The 16,741-nt window shown below is 40.3% G+C and overlaps 1 protein-coding gene across 3 annotated transcripts in view; it reads right to left on the minus strand.

Annotated features, from left to right (window-relative positions):
• Positions 1-1,113: 1,113 nt before the first annotated feature.
• The window catches only part of DSCAM (DS cell adhesion molecule), a 614,601-nt gene continuing 598,973 nt past the window's right edge, over positions 1,114-16,741 (minus strand). For all 3 annotated transcript variants that reach the window (XR_010594753.1, XR_010594754.1, XM_005304452.5), the window contains one exon: positions 1,114-2,050. Coding sequence is in view for 1 of the 3 variants with exons in the window: in XM_005304452.5 (XP_005304509.1) it covers positions 1,710-2,050 (341 nt within the window). In the remaining 2 variants the exon portion in view is untranslated. The remainder of the gene's footprint in view (positions 2,051-16,741) is intronic.

Here is a 16,741-nt window from a genome sequence, read left to right on the forward strand (position 1 = left end):
TTCTGCAGTACCAACCACATTATTAGTGCTTAGGCCCTGATGTAATGAAGCATATAAGCACATGTCTAAGTCCCATTGACTTCAATAGCATGTGCTCAAATACTATGCTCAGGGTCTTTACAAATACATAATAAAATAAGACTTACAGTATGCTACCCCATTGTTATGGATATTTTGTCAAAGAGAGAAAGACTAGAACACAGAAATAGGAGCTTAGAGATTACTAAAGTTATTTTTTTGTTGTGTTAAACCCACAAACTGCATTGGTTTAATACTTTCTATTTTCTGCAAAATAAACAATATTTTCATGTAAGCAAAAGGTGCAATGAAGATCCGTGAGTGGGGAAGTCCTTCGTAAAAAGAGGTCTTTGTCTTCTTAAAAAGAAAAGACAGGTTGATCGAAAGCACATTTCTTATAATTGCTTCGGAAGTAATGCGTACAAAGATTTTTCTGGATGGTTGGAAAGACCCACCTTGTCCTGTCATAGGGAGAAGCTTGACTATTCAGTCTTGAAGTAGACAACGTAACAGTGAAGCCAATGGAAATGATGCCTACATAAAGGACAGAAGATTTACCCCTAGATACCGAGCACAGTAACACCAAAACACTTCTGGTTACATTTTCAAAATGCTAATAAAGGGTTTGATCAAAAACCTATTGAAGTCAATAGAAAGACTCCCATAGACTTAAATGGGTTTTGGATCAGGTCTAAAGAGTACACAGAGGGTCCAATGCTGGTTTTGTTCCAAGCACCTCATTCCTTTGCAACAGTCTTGCCCTTTACCCCATTAGCAAGGGATCTCTGTCTGAGCAAACCCCAATAAATTTTAAAGGCATGTCCCTGCTCTCCTTACAAAGGCCAAACTCTATTCCAAATCAAAGATTCATAGATTCTAAGGCCAGAAGTGATTCCAAGGCACAGGCCATAGGACTTCCCTGAATTCATTCCTGTTTGAACCAGGTCATCTCTTTTTAAGAAAAGATATCCAAACAGCAAAGTCAATGAAGGTTTTGCCTGTGTAAAGTATACAGGGAGAAGTGCTGAAAAAGTTACTGGACATAAAGAAAACCAAGCACAGCAGAAAGCGATGCAAGCAAAGATCACAAATAAAGGCAGAAGACCCTTTTATTTCGCATAGACAAAATGCAAAGAGTGTCTCATTAAATTATTAAAAAAAAAAGAAAGAAAAACCAAAAGCAAATTGATCCCCCCCACACTCCACTGACAGCACTCATCCTAATTAACAACAAAACAAAAAGATCGATCAAGGACCCATTTTCTAATTAAAAAAAAAGTGTGCAAACATGACAAAAGACTTTTTGATTTCCCAGATCAATGTCCCTGTTAAATTCACAAATAGGGTGATTTGTTTTCCTTCTTTTTAATCTTGTGTGATGGAACTTCCAGTTAAAATGTTTTATTTAGTCCCCATGCACTTTGTAGAAAATCAGTAAAAACACAAAAGCTTGTGAAGATCAGAAAACTGGACTTCTTTTACCCAAAAATTCAGATGTCCAGTCAGATGAAGCTCACACTCAGACAGAAAAAAAGCAGGAGAGTCTTTGCACTGTCTGTAGTTTGCATTTTTTTCAAATATTTTGGCAATCTTCTTTAATTATAAATATTGGAATTCAATAAAAAAGGTAGCTTTGATTGGTTTTTTTAATTGTAAGTATTTACAGCCACTGTCCAGCCATGCTCTTTTTGTTATACCAGGGTGTAAGATTTTGCGTAGGGATTGTTTCCTTTCAAGTGGCCCCGGGAGTCCAGCAGGGATTCTTGGGAGCTGCTCATTTTAGCTGCCTGTCCTAGCTCAGCCCCTTCTCGCTGAGGTAATGTTGCCACGGCACCAGGTTGCCATGACTGTACTTCTCTCGTGGAGGATGTTTCCATAGGTATCGGCTCCAGAACTGTGGGACGCTTCAAGGTTCGGCTTTTCTGAGGTTCCAAGCAGGCTTGGCCCAAACCCAGGTCTCTGCTTGTGCCTGAAACTCCTCGGTTCAACAAAAAGTCCATTCTAAGATACGGTGGCAAATGCATGAGGTCACCTGTGAAGAAAAATATGAAAAGACACCTCTTAGTTATCTTCATACAATTCAGTAAAACTGCCTATTTGGCTGATATAGACTCAAGCATTTAGGCAGCCATTTAATCTGATTTCAAAACAAGACTTCCCTGACCCAGTCAGAATGTTCATAACACAAAGGCAACGAAGCTGGTCAAAATGTATTTTATTTTGTACGAAAAAAATGGAAAGACTTTTTTCATAATTTATAATTGTTTTTCATAATTTATAATTGTTTTTGGTTTTTGATTGTCAAAAACTGGAAGGCTTTGGCTACTGAACTTTGAAAAATATTGGTTTGGTTTTCAGTGACCTCCCCACCCCCTGAATTTTGACTAAAGGCTCCATCTAGCACAAAATTAATGAATTATAAAACATTTGGATGAAATAACACTAGGTTACAAATTTAAACACCCCAAAGTTAAAATATAAAAAAGTGATGGCTCTTACAGTAATCTCAATGTGCCCTCTTTGCACAGCCTGTATGTATTATGACATCCATCACTGGTCCCCAACACAACACCATCTGAGTGGTAGAGAAGTTCTATCATCCCTATTGTACAGATGGGGAACTGAGGCACAGAGACTAAATCTGTGGTAGAGCAGGGTATTGAATCTGGGTCTCCAGATTACCGAGGTTAGTGGCCAAATCACTGTAGCAGCCGTCTTCCTTTCCTTATGGTAGACATTTAACTACACACACATTCACTTATTAGCGTACACATTAAAAGAGCAACACAGGGATACAAAATACAACACATGAACAATTAACACTGTTCAGTTAACATTACTATGAACCCTCACTTTTTTCACCTCCTGACTTTTGAGCATTTATAATTGTAGCCAATAAAGCTACACTGATGGGGCTAGAGGATTGCACATATCCTCCCATCATTTTTTGCAGGCAAGGGCCTTCGTACAGAGCTAGGGAACCCACTCCCACTGTTGAGTTGTAATAGCCTCTTTGGAGCTGCTCTGTGGTCACTGTGCACCACGTGGGGAAGAAGATGTAGGGTATCTTTGTTCTTATGTATGCATCTGCCCATCTGCTAGTCCTGCTACACAAACCAGTTTAATTTAATCTAATATTGTCTTATTCTTTCATAGACTGACTTGCAAAAATTCAAGGAGACCAGAAAAAAGAAGCAAATTTAAAGCATGTCTCCTTCCAAAAAGCTTTGATGTTGAAGATGTATCCATGGGTGATGATGGTGGGAAATACCTTCAGATCTGGGTGCTTAGTATAGCACGATAATGACAATTCATCTCTTTTGAGCCTCCACTCCCATCCACAGCCACATTACCATATGACCCATAACATGAGGTGGCTCTCCTCAGTCTACCCCCCAAGACTCAGCTCTCTCTCTGAGTCCTAGCACCTTCCCTCTGTGAAGGGGATAGAGGGTGCAGCAGGATGGGGACTGCAGCCCACAAAGGCCACAAGGTCTCACCCTATCACATGAGCCCAAGGCCCATCACCAAAATCACAGGTCTTTTACCTCTGGGAACTGTTCATTTTATTCTCTTACCCACACTGGAAACCGGCCATAAGTTGAGATGGATAAACAGCTACACCCAAGTACCTCATTTAGGTTGTAAGCATGAGCCTACTTTTCCCACGGTGGCTTGAAAGTGCTGCGAGGAAGGCAAAAATCTCACTGGTCTTCTGCCAAATGGCCCATGGGAGAAAAAATTCCTTCCTGACCCCCTAATTGGTAGATTGGCTAGACCTGAAGCATCTGTCAAGCTGGGTTCGCAGTCCTAGTTTGGGTGGGTAGAGTGGGCTGCTGGAATAGAACCAAATAAGGCTCCACATGGCCCCTGCACTGGACTAAATTCTGGTAGGTGGGGGATGCTGATTGGCCAATGGGTGCCAAAGACTCCCATGGGAGGAGCTACATATTGTGCCTTGGCAAGTTCCTCCCTCCCTTGCTACTGGGACTGTCCCCTTTCACTGCAGGTCCTGTCAATTGATGCGGGTGGGTGGTGTTTTTGACTAATCAAACTGAAAGTTGCCCAATACTTTAAAATAAAGCAGATTCTTTACCTGTCCTAAAAGTAAAGGCAATGTTATTGTTATCTAAAAATAGCTTCTAATCTAGCTTCTAATCTATTCATGATTTAAAGTCACGGACAGAAAAATTGCTGAGAAGTTATATTTGGACAGAATCACAGTTTATTCCTATGGATCTCCTGCAGGCACTGTCTGGCACCATATGTTTTATTCTAGTTACATTTCCAATAGAGATGTACAGTACACTGTATTTAACCCCCACATAGTAGGATGTAGTGCACGTCTCAGGATTCAGCTGACATACTGCAGCATCATTTATACAAGAACAGGAAAAACAGCATGTGCCCATAATCATATGGTTACCACTAATAATTACTACTTTACACTTCACTGATACCTCATCCCAGAGCAGTTTACATGTACACGAGTCACTTTAACTACTGCAGGACTGCAGCCACCACAAGGGTGAAGTGCACCAGCACACAGCTACACTGCTCGGCTGGTAAGGACAGGACGTGAACGACAGTGTTTGCAACTGAAATGGGAGGAAGAATTATGGTAGATGGTATGTAATTACCTATACAGGCCCGTGGGATTCACACCTTTATGCTTACAAACATTTTGAGGTTATTTAGGGTGACCAGACAGCAAGTGTGAAAAATCGGGATGGGTGTGGGGGGTAATAGGCGCCTATATAAGACAAAGCCCCAAATATCAGGGCTGTCCCTATAAAATCGGCACATCTGGTCACCCTAAGGTTATTAGCCATCAGGACCTGGGTTTTATGTTGCATCTGAACAATGACACACTCAGCAGCACAGAGCCCTTTAACACCATGTTGGAACATTGGTTCCATATGCTTCAGGGAACAAGCGCCACCTACTGTACTGAATCACCAATTTTTGCAGCAACGGCTTTTTCCCTGGAGATCACTCTCATCATAGTAATGATTTAGCACACTTAACTCCTACTACCCACAGTGCAAGATGATACAGCTGTACCACTTCATTAAGAGTAGCATGGAACTGGTCATGTCTTAAATATGCCATACAAACTGGCCATTTATACCCATTGCTGCTTGCACTATATGTTCCACAATATACTTTATGTAACAGTAACAAACTCAGAGTGAAATCCAGATCTTGCATTATTGGCAGGACCCACTCTCATATTAAATATGCATTTCAATCACTTACCACTTTGCTGCTTCCTGAGACTAGTGGATTAAACATGGATTGTAAAAAAGAAAAGTGTTTAACTTCATATAGTTGAAGTTTTACTTTCAAGATGCTGGATAAAAAACAATATATATACACATTTGAGAGCTTTCTGGACTATATGAAAGAAAAAGGGTTTCTCTGAATCCATTTCTGCTAGGAGAGTCTTTAATCTTTACAAACAATATGCAGCAATTTTTATAGTAATTTGCATATGAAGGGGTGCACAATTTTAACAGGATTGTATTAATACATCACAAACTAAGAAGTGCAACTAGATACAACCTAGATGGAGCTACTATAAGGTGGGTGCATAACTGGTTGGAAAATTGTTCCTAGAGAGTAGTTATCAGTGGATCACAGTCATGCTGAAAGGGCATAATGAGTGGGATCCCACAGGCATCGGTTCTGGGTCCGGTTCTGTTCAATATCTTTCTTCATCAGTGATTTAGATAATGGCATAGAGAGTACACTTATAAAGTTTGCAGATGATACCAAGTAGGGAGGGTTTGCAAGTGCTTTGGAGGATAGGATTATAATTCAAAATGATCTGGACAAACTGGAGAAATGGTCTGAAGTAAATAGGATGAAATGCAATAAGGACAAATGCGAAGTACTCCACTTAGGAAGGAACAATCAGTTGCACACATACAAAATGGGAAATGACTGCCTAGAAAGGAGTACTGCAGAAAGGGATCTGAGGGTCATAGTAAATCACAAGCTAAATATGAATCAACAGTGTAATGCTGTTGCAAAAAAAGCAAACATCATTCTGGGATATATTAGCAGGAGAATTGTAAGCAAGACACGAGAAGTCATTCTTTCGCTCTTCTCTGCACGGATTAGGCCTCAATTGGAGTGTTGTGTCCAGTTCTGGGTGCCACATTTCAGGAAAGATGTGGACAAATTGGAGAAAGTCCAGAGAAGAGCAACAAAAATTATTAAAGGTCTAGAAAACATGACCTATGAAGGAAGATTGAAAAAATTGGGTTTGTTTAGTCTGGAGAAGAGAAGACTGAGAGGGGACATGATAACAGTTTTCAAGTACATAAAAGGTTGTTACAAGCAGGAGGGAGAAAAATTGTTTTTCTTAACTTCTGAGGACAGGACAAGAAGCAATGGGCTTAAATTGCAGCAAGGGCGGTTTAGGTTGGACATTAAGAAAATCTTCCTAACTGTCAGAGTGCTTAAGTACTGGAATAAATTGCCTAGGGAGGTGGTGGAATCTCCATTATTGGGGATTTTTAAGAGCAGGTTGGACAAACACCTGTCAGGGATGGTCTAGATCAGGGGTCGGCAACATCTGGCACGCGGATCGCCAGGGTAAGCACCCTGGTGGGCCGGGCCAGTTTATTTACCTGCTGACGCGGCAGGTTCGGCCGATCGCAGCTTCCACTGGCCGCAGTTCGCCGTCCCAGGCCAATGGGGGTGGCGGGAAGCTGCAGCCAGCACATCCCTCGCCCGTGCTGCTTCCCGCAGCCCCCATTGGCCTGGGACAGCGAACCGCGGCCAGTGGAAGCTGCGATCTGCCGAACCTGCCAACGCAGCAGGTAAACAAACTGGCCCGGCCCGCCAGGGTGCTTACCTTGGCGAACCGTGTGCCAGAGGTTGCCAACCCCTGGTCTAGATAATACTTAGTCCTGCCACGAGTGCTGGGGACTGGACTAGATGACCTCTCGAGGTCCCTTCCAGTTCTATGATTCTCCAAAATCCACTAACACAGTGTGTCATCTTATCTTGCATTTACTCTGAACACTAGCTATTTTGTGTGATGTGCACATTTTCATATTGTAATGAAGCAGTAGTTTTTGTAACAAGAAAGAAGCATCATTCCCTGCAACTTCTGAGATAAACAGATGATTAAAAGTGTTGAACAAGAAAACTTTCAAGAATCTAACTTCCCCCCTACCCTCCTTGCTAGGACTGGAGCCATATCACGGCATGAAAAAAGTCTTTGATTTGTTAGAACTAATATTTCTGACTGAAAAACAGTCTTTGAAATATGACCACAGGGGTCCACTTTAGCTTCCTAGATCAAGGGTGAGGGTATTTTAAGAAGATTAAAAAGGATGGGAGAGCCATGGCTACAGAAATAACACGGCAAGATTCCATTTCTCATATTACTGGATACATTGGTATATTTATTTTTTGGTTTGTTCCTACTCTGCCAAAGTTGAATTCAGTTGAATGTTAAATTTTTCAGGCAAAGTGTTATGAAGTTTTAAGATGGTTCATTGCCTTTGATGCTCTAATTACCTCTTTTCAGTGCTGTGTGTGCCTTATTAGCAATGAAAGCAAACCTTTCAACTGCGTAAGCACTGCAAATGAATACATTTAATAATTTATGCATTTAGGCTTAATTAGTACAAAAGCCATTCAGAATCTATAGCTTTCTGATGGGTTTAAAAATAAGAGATATACTGTCTGTGGAAAAATGGAGTATGTACATCAGTACTAATCATCCATTCAAATATGAGCCCAGCAATTTAATTGAGCATTGACTTTGTCCTTCCTTCTGAGTGGCCAAACCTCTACGGCAGTTGAAATAGTTCACACGGTTCATGTTATGAAGTGATATCTTCTAGAAAATTAAAATAACCAAATACTGTGACTTCCCTACATACATTTATCATTTACAATATCTTTTTCCCAGAAAAAGGATGTTCCCTAAGGCTGTGACTGCACTGCAAAATAGGTGTGTTTTTACACTGAGAAAGCAAATGATGGAAAATCCTAGCTGAGATGAGTAATTGTTAACTTCATGCAGCTAAGGGAGGTCAGATCCAGGCTGGGGGCCATAGGGCTGACCTTGACTGGCTACAATGCGATAAAAACTACTTATGTTTCTCCTCCACTAGGATTTTACAGTGAGATAGCTATTTTGATCCAAACCAAACCAAACCACCAATTAACTCAAACCCAAACCAAGCCCACATCTTTTTTCCTGTGAAGACATAGCCTAAGTATCCTTCAAACTTCAGAAAATTCCGCCACCTTTTTTTTAAACTGTTCCACACTAGCCAAGGATCTGAGCCATGCTCATTACGGGAGTCTTGTAGGTTGTAAAAAGATACCCTTACCAGTTCGGTATGCAGTATCTGTATGGTGTGTATAATGGATCATGACTTTGCCAAATCAAAACCAATTTTCACCCGAACGCCCCAAAGTATTTCTCCTCAATGATGACCATTTTCCTAACAAATTTCAACATTCTATCCCCACCTCTTGAGGTGTGAAATGGGTTCAACAAAGGGGGCAAGATTTTGAATAATCAAAAAGGATTTTCATTCTCAAATATGGCTAAACAGTTTTCACTCAAACATTAAAAAAATTCAGCTTGGCTGATCACAGGCTAGGAAACATCAGTTCAAAAGAGACATTTCAGAAAGTTAGAAGTGTCTGAATTGGATGACAGGAAATTCTTAGGTAGCCTTAAATAGGGCTGTTGTCTCAATCTAGCTGTAATACTTCTTACAATTGTTGCTGTCAGTATTTTGAAACGAGATCTTGCGCCCACATTGTCCATTTTATGCTGCACTGAACCAAAAGAGTTGTCTGTGTTGCATTACAATAATTTCCATAGCAACAGGCTATGGAGTTATAATAATCACAAGGAATAAGTGGAGCTATGAGAAAGAAAAAGCCTCTATTCAAACACAAACCTCTTAGGATTAGATAGTGCTTATGTTTTACTCAACTGAGTAGGGCAGTCAGAAGGATCAGGCTCGTGCCTCCTTGCTTGGCCTACACAGATCTTGGGTTTGAGTCTGACGGAGAGCACATCTCTTGCTTTGTGAATGCTAGCCCCAGAGAATAAATGGGCAGGGAGAAACTCTGCTCTGCTTCCTCCCCTTCTTACTCACTGGCAGAGTAACTGGCCAGCCATCAGGGGGAAATAAGCTCTATCCTTTCAAGAGTAAAGTTACTTATTCGCTTTCACGGGAAAAGGGGATCACCTGTTCCTGGCAAGTAGAAATTACGTCACCCCTTACTAAGCACTGAGTCTCACGCTATGTCTATACTGCAGCTGGGAGGTGTGATACCCTGCACAGACATACATGTGCTAGCTCTGCTTGAGCTAGCACCTAAAAAATGCAGTGTGTCCGCAGTTGCATAGGCTAGCTGCCCAAGTACAATCCCATCTGACCCCTGACCCCACCCTAGTTGAGCGGCTAGCCTGAGACACTGCCTGTGTCACCGTGGTCACACTGCTATTTTTAGCGTGCGAGCTTGAGCAGAGCTAATGTGCATCTCTCTACCTGTGCTGGGAATTACACCTCCCAGCTGCTGCGTGGACTTACCCACAGGCTCAATTTAGCCCTTGAAGAAAAGGAAAAAGGAAAAAGATTAGAAAAATATTAGCCCAATATTTTTAAAATGTTCACTTTTTTTCAAGACTGCTCCAGTGTGCAAGTCCCTCTAAGCGAAAAACAGGGAATGAACACGGCCAGGATGTTTTTAATTAATATACTAATACGGAAAACTGAACAGAGGGCAGAGTGTTCAAACAGGACTCCACTGTGTGCTGAAGACTAGTTGAAAGGGAACTGAAAATTTCCCATGCAAATTAGTGGCTGCTCAACTGAACAGAGCCCTCAACTAGCTCTCAACCAAATGAAGCCCTCCGGTAGCAATGGCCTATGGAAACCTAAGTTCTTTTGGGCACTTCAGAGCACATTGGGTAACCTCTAGGCCCTCTAAGAAAACAGGCAGGGTGACTGAACAACAGATGAAACAATCTTTCAACTTTAATAGGAAGCTTTCCAGAACATGTGCTTTGTAGCAGCCTCAGAGCTCTCTCTGGTTGCTGAATCCCTTAGATTAGCCTAAACCAGAAGAGGAAGTGTAACCGCATGCTTTATACCACAGCATTTGACTTTCTCCAGGGGAGGGAAAGAGAACCAGTGGGGAGGAGACATGGATCTTAGTTGGATGGTCTGTGCAGAGAGCCAGGCAGGGTAACTCAATTAGAAAGACCCAGAAACTTCCAGAACAGATTGTGGTAGTTACTAGGCATGCTCAATAACTGTTCTGAGGCTGTATAGGAAATTTTCATTGAGGGCCGCTTACCTGGCAAGTTATACCCTAGTAGCCCTCTGGGAGTGGAGCCAATCAGAGCCTTATGGACTCAGTGACTGATCGGCACAGGACTAAGAAATGTGACTGCTGTGAGGGCTGAGTCCCAATTCCTGTACTACTTTGGATACAGACTTCTGTTGCACCAGCAACTGTGAGAACCAATCAGCTATTAACCCAAGGGCTGGAATGCTGCTAGCTGTGGAGATCCCCAGGCTGTTTGTTTGCTGACAGGGCTCTGAAGTGCTTGAAAGGACTGAGGTGCTGCCAGTCTACCTCCAGCTCTGAAGTCTACAGGTGACACATGCAATATACTATGGTCACACTATAAAGACTGAGAAATCATCTCCAAGAGGAGATCAGCGGGGAATGTGTGTTATGACAAAACCTTATATTTGAATCTAACAGAAACAAAGGGGGATAATATTTAGTCCTGTCCGGAGTGCAGGGGACTGGACTAGATGACCTCTCAAGGTCCCTTCCAGTCCTATGATTCTATGAGTCTATGAAAAGTCTGTGTAAGGAACACCAATAGATTTACTGTGTAATAGCTTTTGTTTAAAAGTCATTCATAGTATTCCCAATACCATTTACAATGTTTGATACTATTAATAATGTGTTTTGTGTGCATTAAATATTGGTGTATGGTATGCTCTCTTTGAAATTGACTGGGACCTATTAACATCTATTTACTAAGGTTTTACCTACAACACCCCTGAGGTTTAACTTGGTGTACTGCTTTTCAAAAAGTAATGAAAAGACAAAATGCTGGCCTGTGCTCCAGCAAAGAGTTAAGCTCAGGTGCAGGAAGAAGGAGAGTGCATAGTTATAAAAACTATTGACTGAGGTATCCCCTGCCTCCCTTATTACAGAAGGACTGGGCCTAGCCTATTCACCCCAAGGTAGCTAACATCTCCTAGACATACTAATATAGAGATGTCATAGAATTATTATCTAGCCTGAGTTGGAAAGTGTTCGTCAAAGAAAGAGTGGCTCTATTATTGACTAGCCATGTAGCACGGAGAAAAAAGGAAGTGGAAGTGTAACTCATTCTCTGATTGGCCAGGAACCTAGTTGTGAAAGCACTCACTAGTTCTTAGCTTGGTTTGAATGCCTTCAACTAGAGCTCAAATGCCTATGAAAACACCTCAAAGGGCTCAACTTTTGGCATATTTAAATGAGTTAAAGAGTTAATTTTGAATGGGATCCAATAGGGATACTCAATTTTTGATGCATTTTAGTAGTTTGCTAACTTGCAGTTAGGTGACTGTCAGCTTCTCTTTTTCATATGGGTAACCACCACGACATTAGAGCCCATGCCATTCCATATTTAGAGTTTCTCACAAAGATGGAGATAGGGGTTTTAATAGTTCACAGATGGCACTAAAAAAACAAAAACAAAAAATAACCCCAACCCAAGACGAAAACACAGACCTATGCCCCTAAGCACATAATGCAAAAGAAGTAAAATCTCCATGCTACACTCCGCTAGTGAGACACTCATTTGGAGATATCCAGAACTTCCCTGTAATATTTACTATATCTAGACTGGGATATTAAAACTCCTTTAGCTCCCCTCATGGTTGCACTTTATACTTGGGAAAGGAATTGTTTTTATGAAATCTCTGTAGAGCTATATATCCGCGCAGACCTATATACTTAACTGCTTCTTGCAAGCTGCTGATGTTTGCGTGTTCACAAAAGCTTTTCCCCTCTAGTTTTTTGAATAATTAGCAGTTAAGTTTCACACAATGAAACAAACCCACCTGCTGTTGACTCCATTCATCATTGTTCAGCTACTCGTTTTTTATAATCATAATCTAAATATCCACCGGGGGACGAGTAATACTATATTTTAGTGGCCAGAAACTCAGTTTGTGTAAACTGGCATAGCTATATGGATTTCAGTGAGACTAAACTGATTTACACTTGCTGAGGACCTGGCCCTCAGTGATCAAAAATGAAAATTCCATCTAATATGGAACATTTTAAAAGAATGTAATTTACTAAGATACTTAGGCTTAAGCCTTCTAATTCCTAAAACAGGTTCTTAATCAATGAGTATCTTAAACAAAACCACTACCACTGTAATTGAACTGAGAACATACATTTGTATTAAATCGATGAAACATACTTAACAGTGCACCTATTAATTGGATACTAGGAGGCATAGACATTTCTAGTTTGAAGCCTCTAATAAAACAGTAAAAGAAGTACTTTTCTTCTTCTTACTATTGCAAGCAGAAGTGGGACTGACTTACAGCACTAGACTTTAAAAACTTGTCAGTTGCCTCATACTTAAGTAAGCATTTGTATTTAGACAATCTTAGCACATCTTCAGTATCCAAGGTATTTGCTACAGTAGAAAGTACAAAGGAACATTGCAAAATCTTTGGAGTAATTTTAGTTGTATGTATCAGGCAAAACTGGTACATCTTTAAGGGCTGCCACTGTACTGCTGGTGCTGGCACTAAGAATGAATTAACTCCAGATACCATAATGGAAGTACAGAATCCTTTGGATCACACAGCTCACGGGTGGGAGTCCGGGTTTTGACAATAACAGCACAGCTGCAGATCTGAGGGTTTTCTAGTTCAATATGAATGCAGCAGCAAGACTGTAAGACCGACCTCTCTGGGTAAATCAACATCATCAGCCAAGCTGTTTCATGTTTTTAAGGGCACTCTAATAAATTTGTTAGTCTCTAAGGTGCCACAAGTCCTCCTGTTCTTCTTTTTGCGGATACAGACTAACACGGCTGCTACTCTGAAACTTAGAAACAATGATCTCCAGGCCATGAGGAGATACAGAAAACATACTAAAGTCATCACTCAGTTATGCATGGTTAGTAACACTAGTGTTTAACACTAGTTTGCTGCTGACTGGATGAACTGAATGAAAATTCTTTAAATATGCACTGTCTCATAGAGTTGCCACTTTCTAAAACCTGGTACACCTCACAGTATATTCCTGGGATATTTTAGGATATTCATCTGGAAAATATAACCTGATTCAAAGCCGATGCGGTCAATGAAAGTCATTCTATTGATTTCAATAGGCTTTGGATCAGACCCTGCTGTTGAAATCCATGGTTAAATCTGACATAAACCTTGTCTACATACAAAATACAAGTTGACATAGTCACATTGCTCAGGGGTGTGAAAAATCCACACCCCGGAGCAACACAGTTATGCCACCCCAGTCCTTAATGTAGATGCAGCTAAGTTGATGGAAGAATGCTTTCATTAACCTAGCTACTATTGCTTGGGGAGGTAGTGTTCCTACACCAACAGAAAAACCCATTCCTTCAGTGTAGGCTGTGTCTACACTATGTGATTATGTCAGTGTAGACATGGTCTTAGAAACCCTACAAAAAGAAGCTCAAAGTTAGGCCGTAGTTTCAATCTCTACTAATAACAGTAGTAGGAAGATTTGGAAGCAGCAAAAACTCAGAATCAAAGACTGTTGCTGATATATAACATCCCTGAAGTGATGCTCAGAGCACAGTTACTGTAACTGGGTGTCCTTATGCTCACCAGTGGAAGTAATTTGAGTGGTGCTGACAGGGTGCATTGTGTAATTCTTGCTAATTTATCAACTAGGGCCAGAAATCCAGATTTTCTTACTTAAATTAAGAACTTTCTAGCTGCTGACATCAAAGGTTGAACAACATAAAAATATGTATATATTAAATGTTACCATCTAAAGAAGCCTTCACACTGAGAAAAAATGCAGTTATGATAAGGCTATGCTGTTAAATTGATTACCTGCACATACAATGACACTTGTTAGCTTGCATATTATGGTCTGACAAGAGCATGATCATGTTCTTGCAGGTGACCACAAACTAACATTTCCAGCTGCCAACATTTTAGATTTGTTGTAAATCTAAAATTGTAATGAGGCCCCACGGCATAATGGAAAGAAACAGAACCTGAGGTATTGGCTAGTTGTAACAGGGACACCTGTAACTGACCACAGCAGCTTATGACACAGCTGGATCATTTACTGTTTCTATGGAAACAATTGTTTCTGGTTACTCTGGGACTGCCTTGACATGGCATATAAAAATCACACAGCATCTCACAAAACCAGCAAGATGAAATGTTTCACTCAGTATACATTAAAACGATGCTTCTTAGGTCAATTTAGGTCCAAAATTAAGGTTTTGTAAAACCAAGGTTTTAAAAAATATCAGATTAATAGAATTGTTTTCACAAACTATTATTTTCATTAAAATAAAAACAATATTTTTAATTTGGATTTGAACATTCCCTTGTAGTAGTGTTTGCAATCTAAACATTTCAGCAATGGGCTAGACCATCGACTGAAAACAAACTATAAATTTAACCCCTGCTTTAAGTGCAAAACTCTGCCTTCACTATGGAGTTGCATCCATTACCTCCACGGTATAAAACACACTGGGCTGTTTAATTTTATTTTCAGCTGAGAGAAATACAAAGAAAGTAAACAATCAGAATTAGTAATGAAAAGTAAAGATTTTATAAATCTTTCATTTTTAATCATTTCAGTTGTTGCTAATAAAGAAGGACATTTGTGTTCTTTTATACATACACATTATATATAAAAACATGGGATTTTTTAACCTGACAGAAAATGAAAACAAACTACACTGTAAACTAAAGCAGTCTAGAATAAGTACTTGTGAAAAACCCATTATAAACTTTCAAATGAGAAAAATAAAAATGAAGCATCAATTGAGAACAAGATGAAAACAGTTCACAGTTCTGCTGTTTGACACTGTTATTGGAATCGGTGAGGAACTGGGCTCTCATTCTGTTTTCTTCTAACAAAAGGGTGGGATAAAGTTACCTTACATGAGCTTTACTGATTCATATATAGTAGCTGCAGAAGCAATCTCCAACTCTTTTACACCCATTGAATTGAATATAATGTTCAGGTCTATCACACTCTGTTTAAACTGAAATTTTCACACTAAAGCTGGCTGGAAAACAGGATTGGATCAAAAGAGCTGCAAGATTTAAGCATTCAAATCACTTCAATATAGTTTCCAGTTTGATACAAAACCAGTAGAGTCACTGATCTAATACTTCTGTTAGTCTTAAAGGTGCCACAGGACCCTCTGTTGCTTTTTACAGATTCAGACTAACACGGCTACCCCTCTGATACTGATCTAATACTGTTCTAGTTCAATATTAATGCAGCAGTCAGGTTATACAAATTGTAAAAATGAACCTCACTCTGTAAACCAATTAAGGAAATGACACAAGCCAGTGATTTAAACTCTGTAATGAGTCTCTATTAAATGCGGAATTAAGTGGTTTGCAGAACATTAGCTTGTCAAGGCTCAAAGATGGCTAAACCTCTGATATCCCAAGAAAGAAAAGCTGAGAGAAGATGTTGAAAATTTCTCTTTTCTTCACTGATGTGCTGCCCCTGTGACAAGATGCAGACTGCATGGATCTGAATTTTGATGAGGTGCTCCCGGTTTACCAACAGCACAATAAAACATAAATAATTATCCCAAGAACAGAGAAAAACATAATAAAATAAGATGTTAGATGCCATTCCTGCAAAGTTGATCCAAGGGAGTAAGTTCGGAATCAGGAGACGTGTAAGGGTTCTGCCACATAGTACATATTAGGAGACTTGCTGGTGAAGATTAATAAAACATAGTAAAAATCTATGCACAAACATTCCACCTGCTCCATTGTTTTCCTGCCTGCTTTGATTAGCCTACTCATCCAGTTTTCTCAGCACTGGTCCCGGGTCCATTTAACTCTTTTATAGAGTCAAGTTGATGATTTGAATCAGTCTTGGAACTGCTTCCAGCAAACAAAACCTTGACTGAAAATATTTTCTATTGCATTTTAAGCCACACAATGCAAATATTCAACTGAAAAAGCATCCCCCTCCATCTGGTCACCCCATCTCAAAAAGAATATAGTAGAACTGGAAAAGTTATAGAAAAGGGCAACAAAAGTGATTAGGGGCATGGATCAGCTTCCTTATGAAGAGAGATTAAAAAGACGGGGACTGTTCAGTTTAGAAAAGAGAAAACTAAGGGGGGGATAGGAGAGAGGTCTATAAAATAATGACTGGTGTGGAGAAAGTGAATAGGGAAGTGTTATTTATCCCTTCTCAGAACACATGAACCAGTGGTCAGCCAATGAAATTAATAGGCGGCAGGTTTAAAATAAACATAAGGAAGTACTTCTTCATGCAACACACAGTCAACCTGTGGAACTCACTGCCAGGGGATGTTGTGAAAGCCAAAAGTATATATATGGAGAACTGGAAGGGGCCTCGAAAGGTCATCGAGTCCAGCCCTCTGCCTCACTATCAGGACCAAGTACTGATTTTTGCCCCAGATCCGTAATTGGCC

Source organism: Chrysemys picta, chromosome 1, assembly GCF_011386835.1.
Source record: "Chrysemys picta bellii isolate R12L10 chromosome 1, ASM1138683v2, whole genome shotgun sequence".
Lineage (NCBI taxonomy): Eukaryota > Metazoa > Chordata > Testudines > Emydidae > Chrysemys > Chrysemys picta.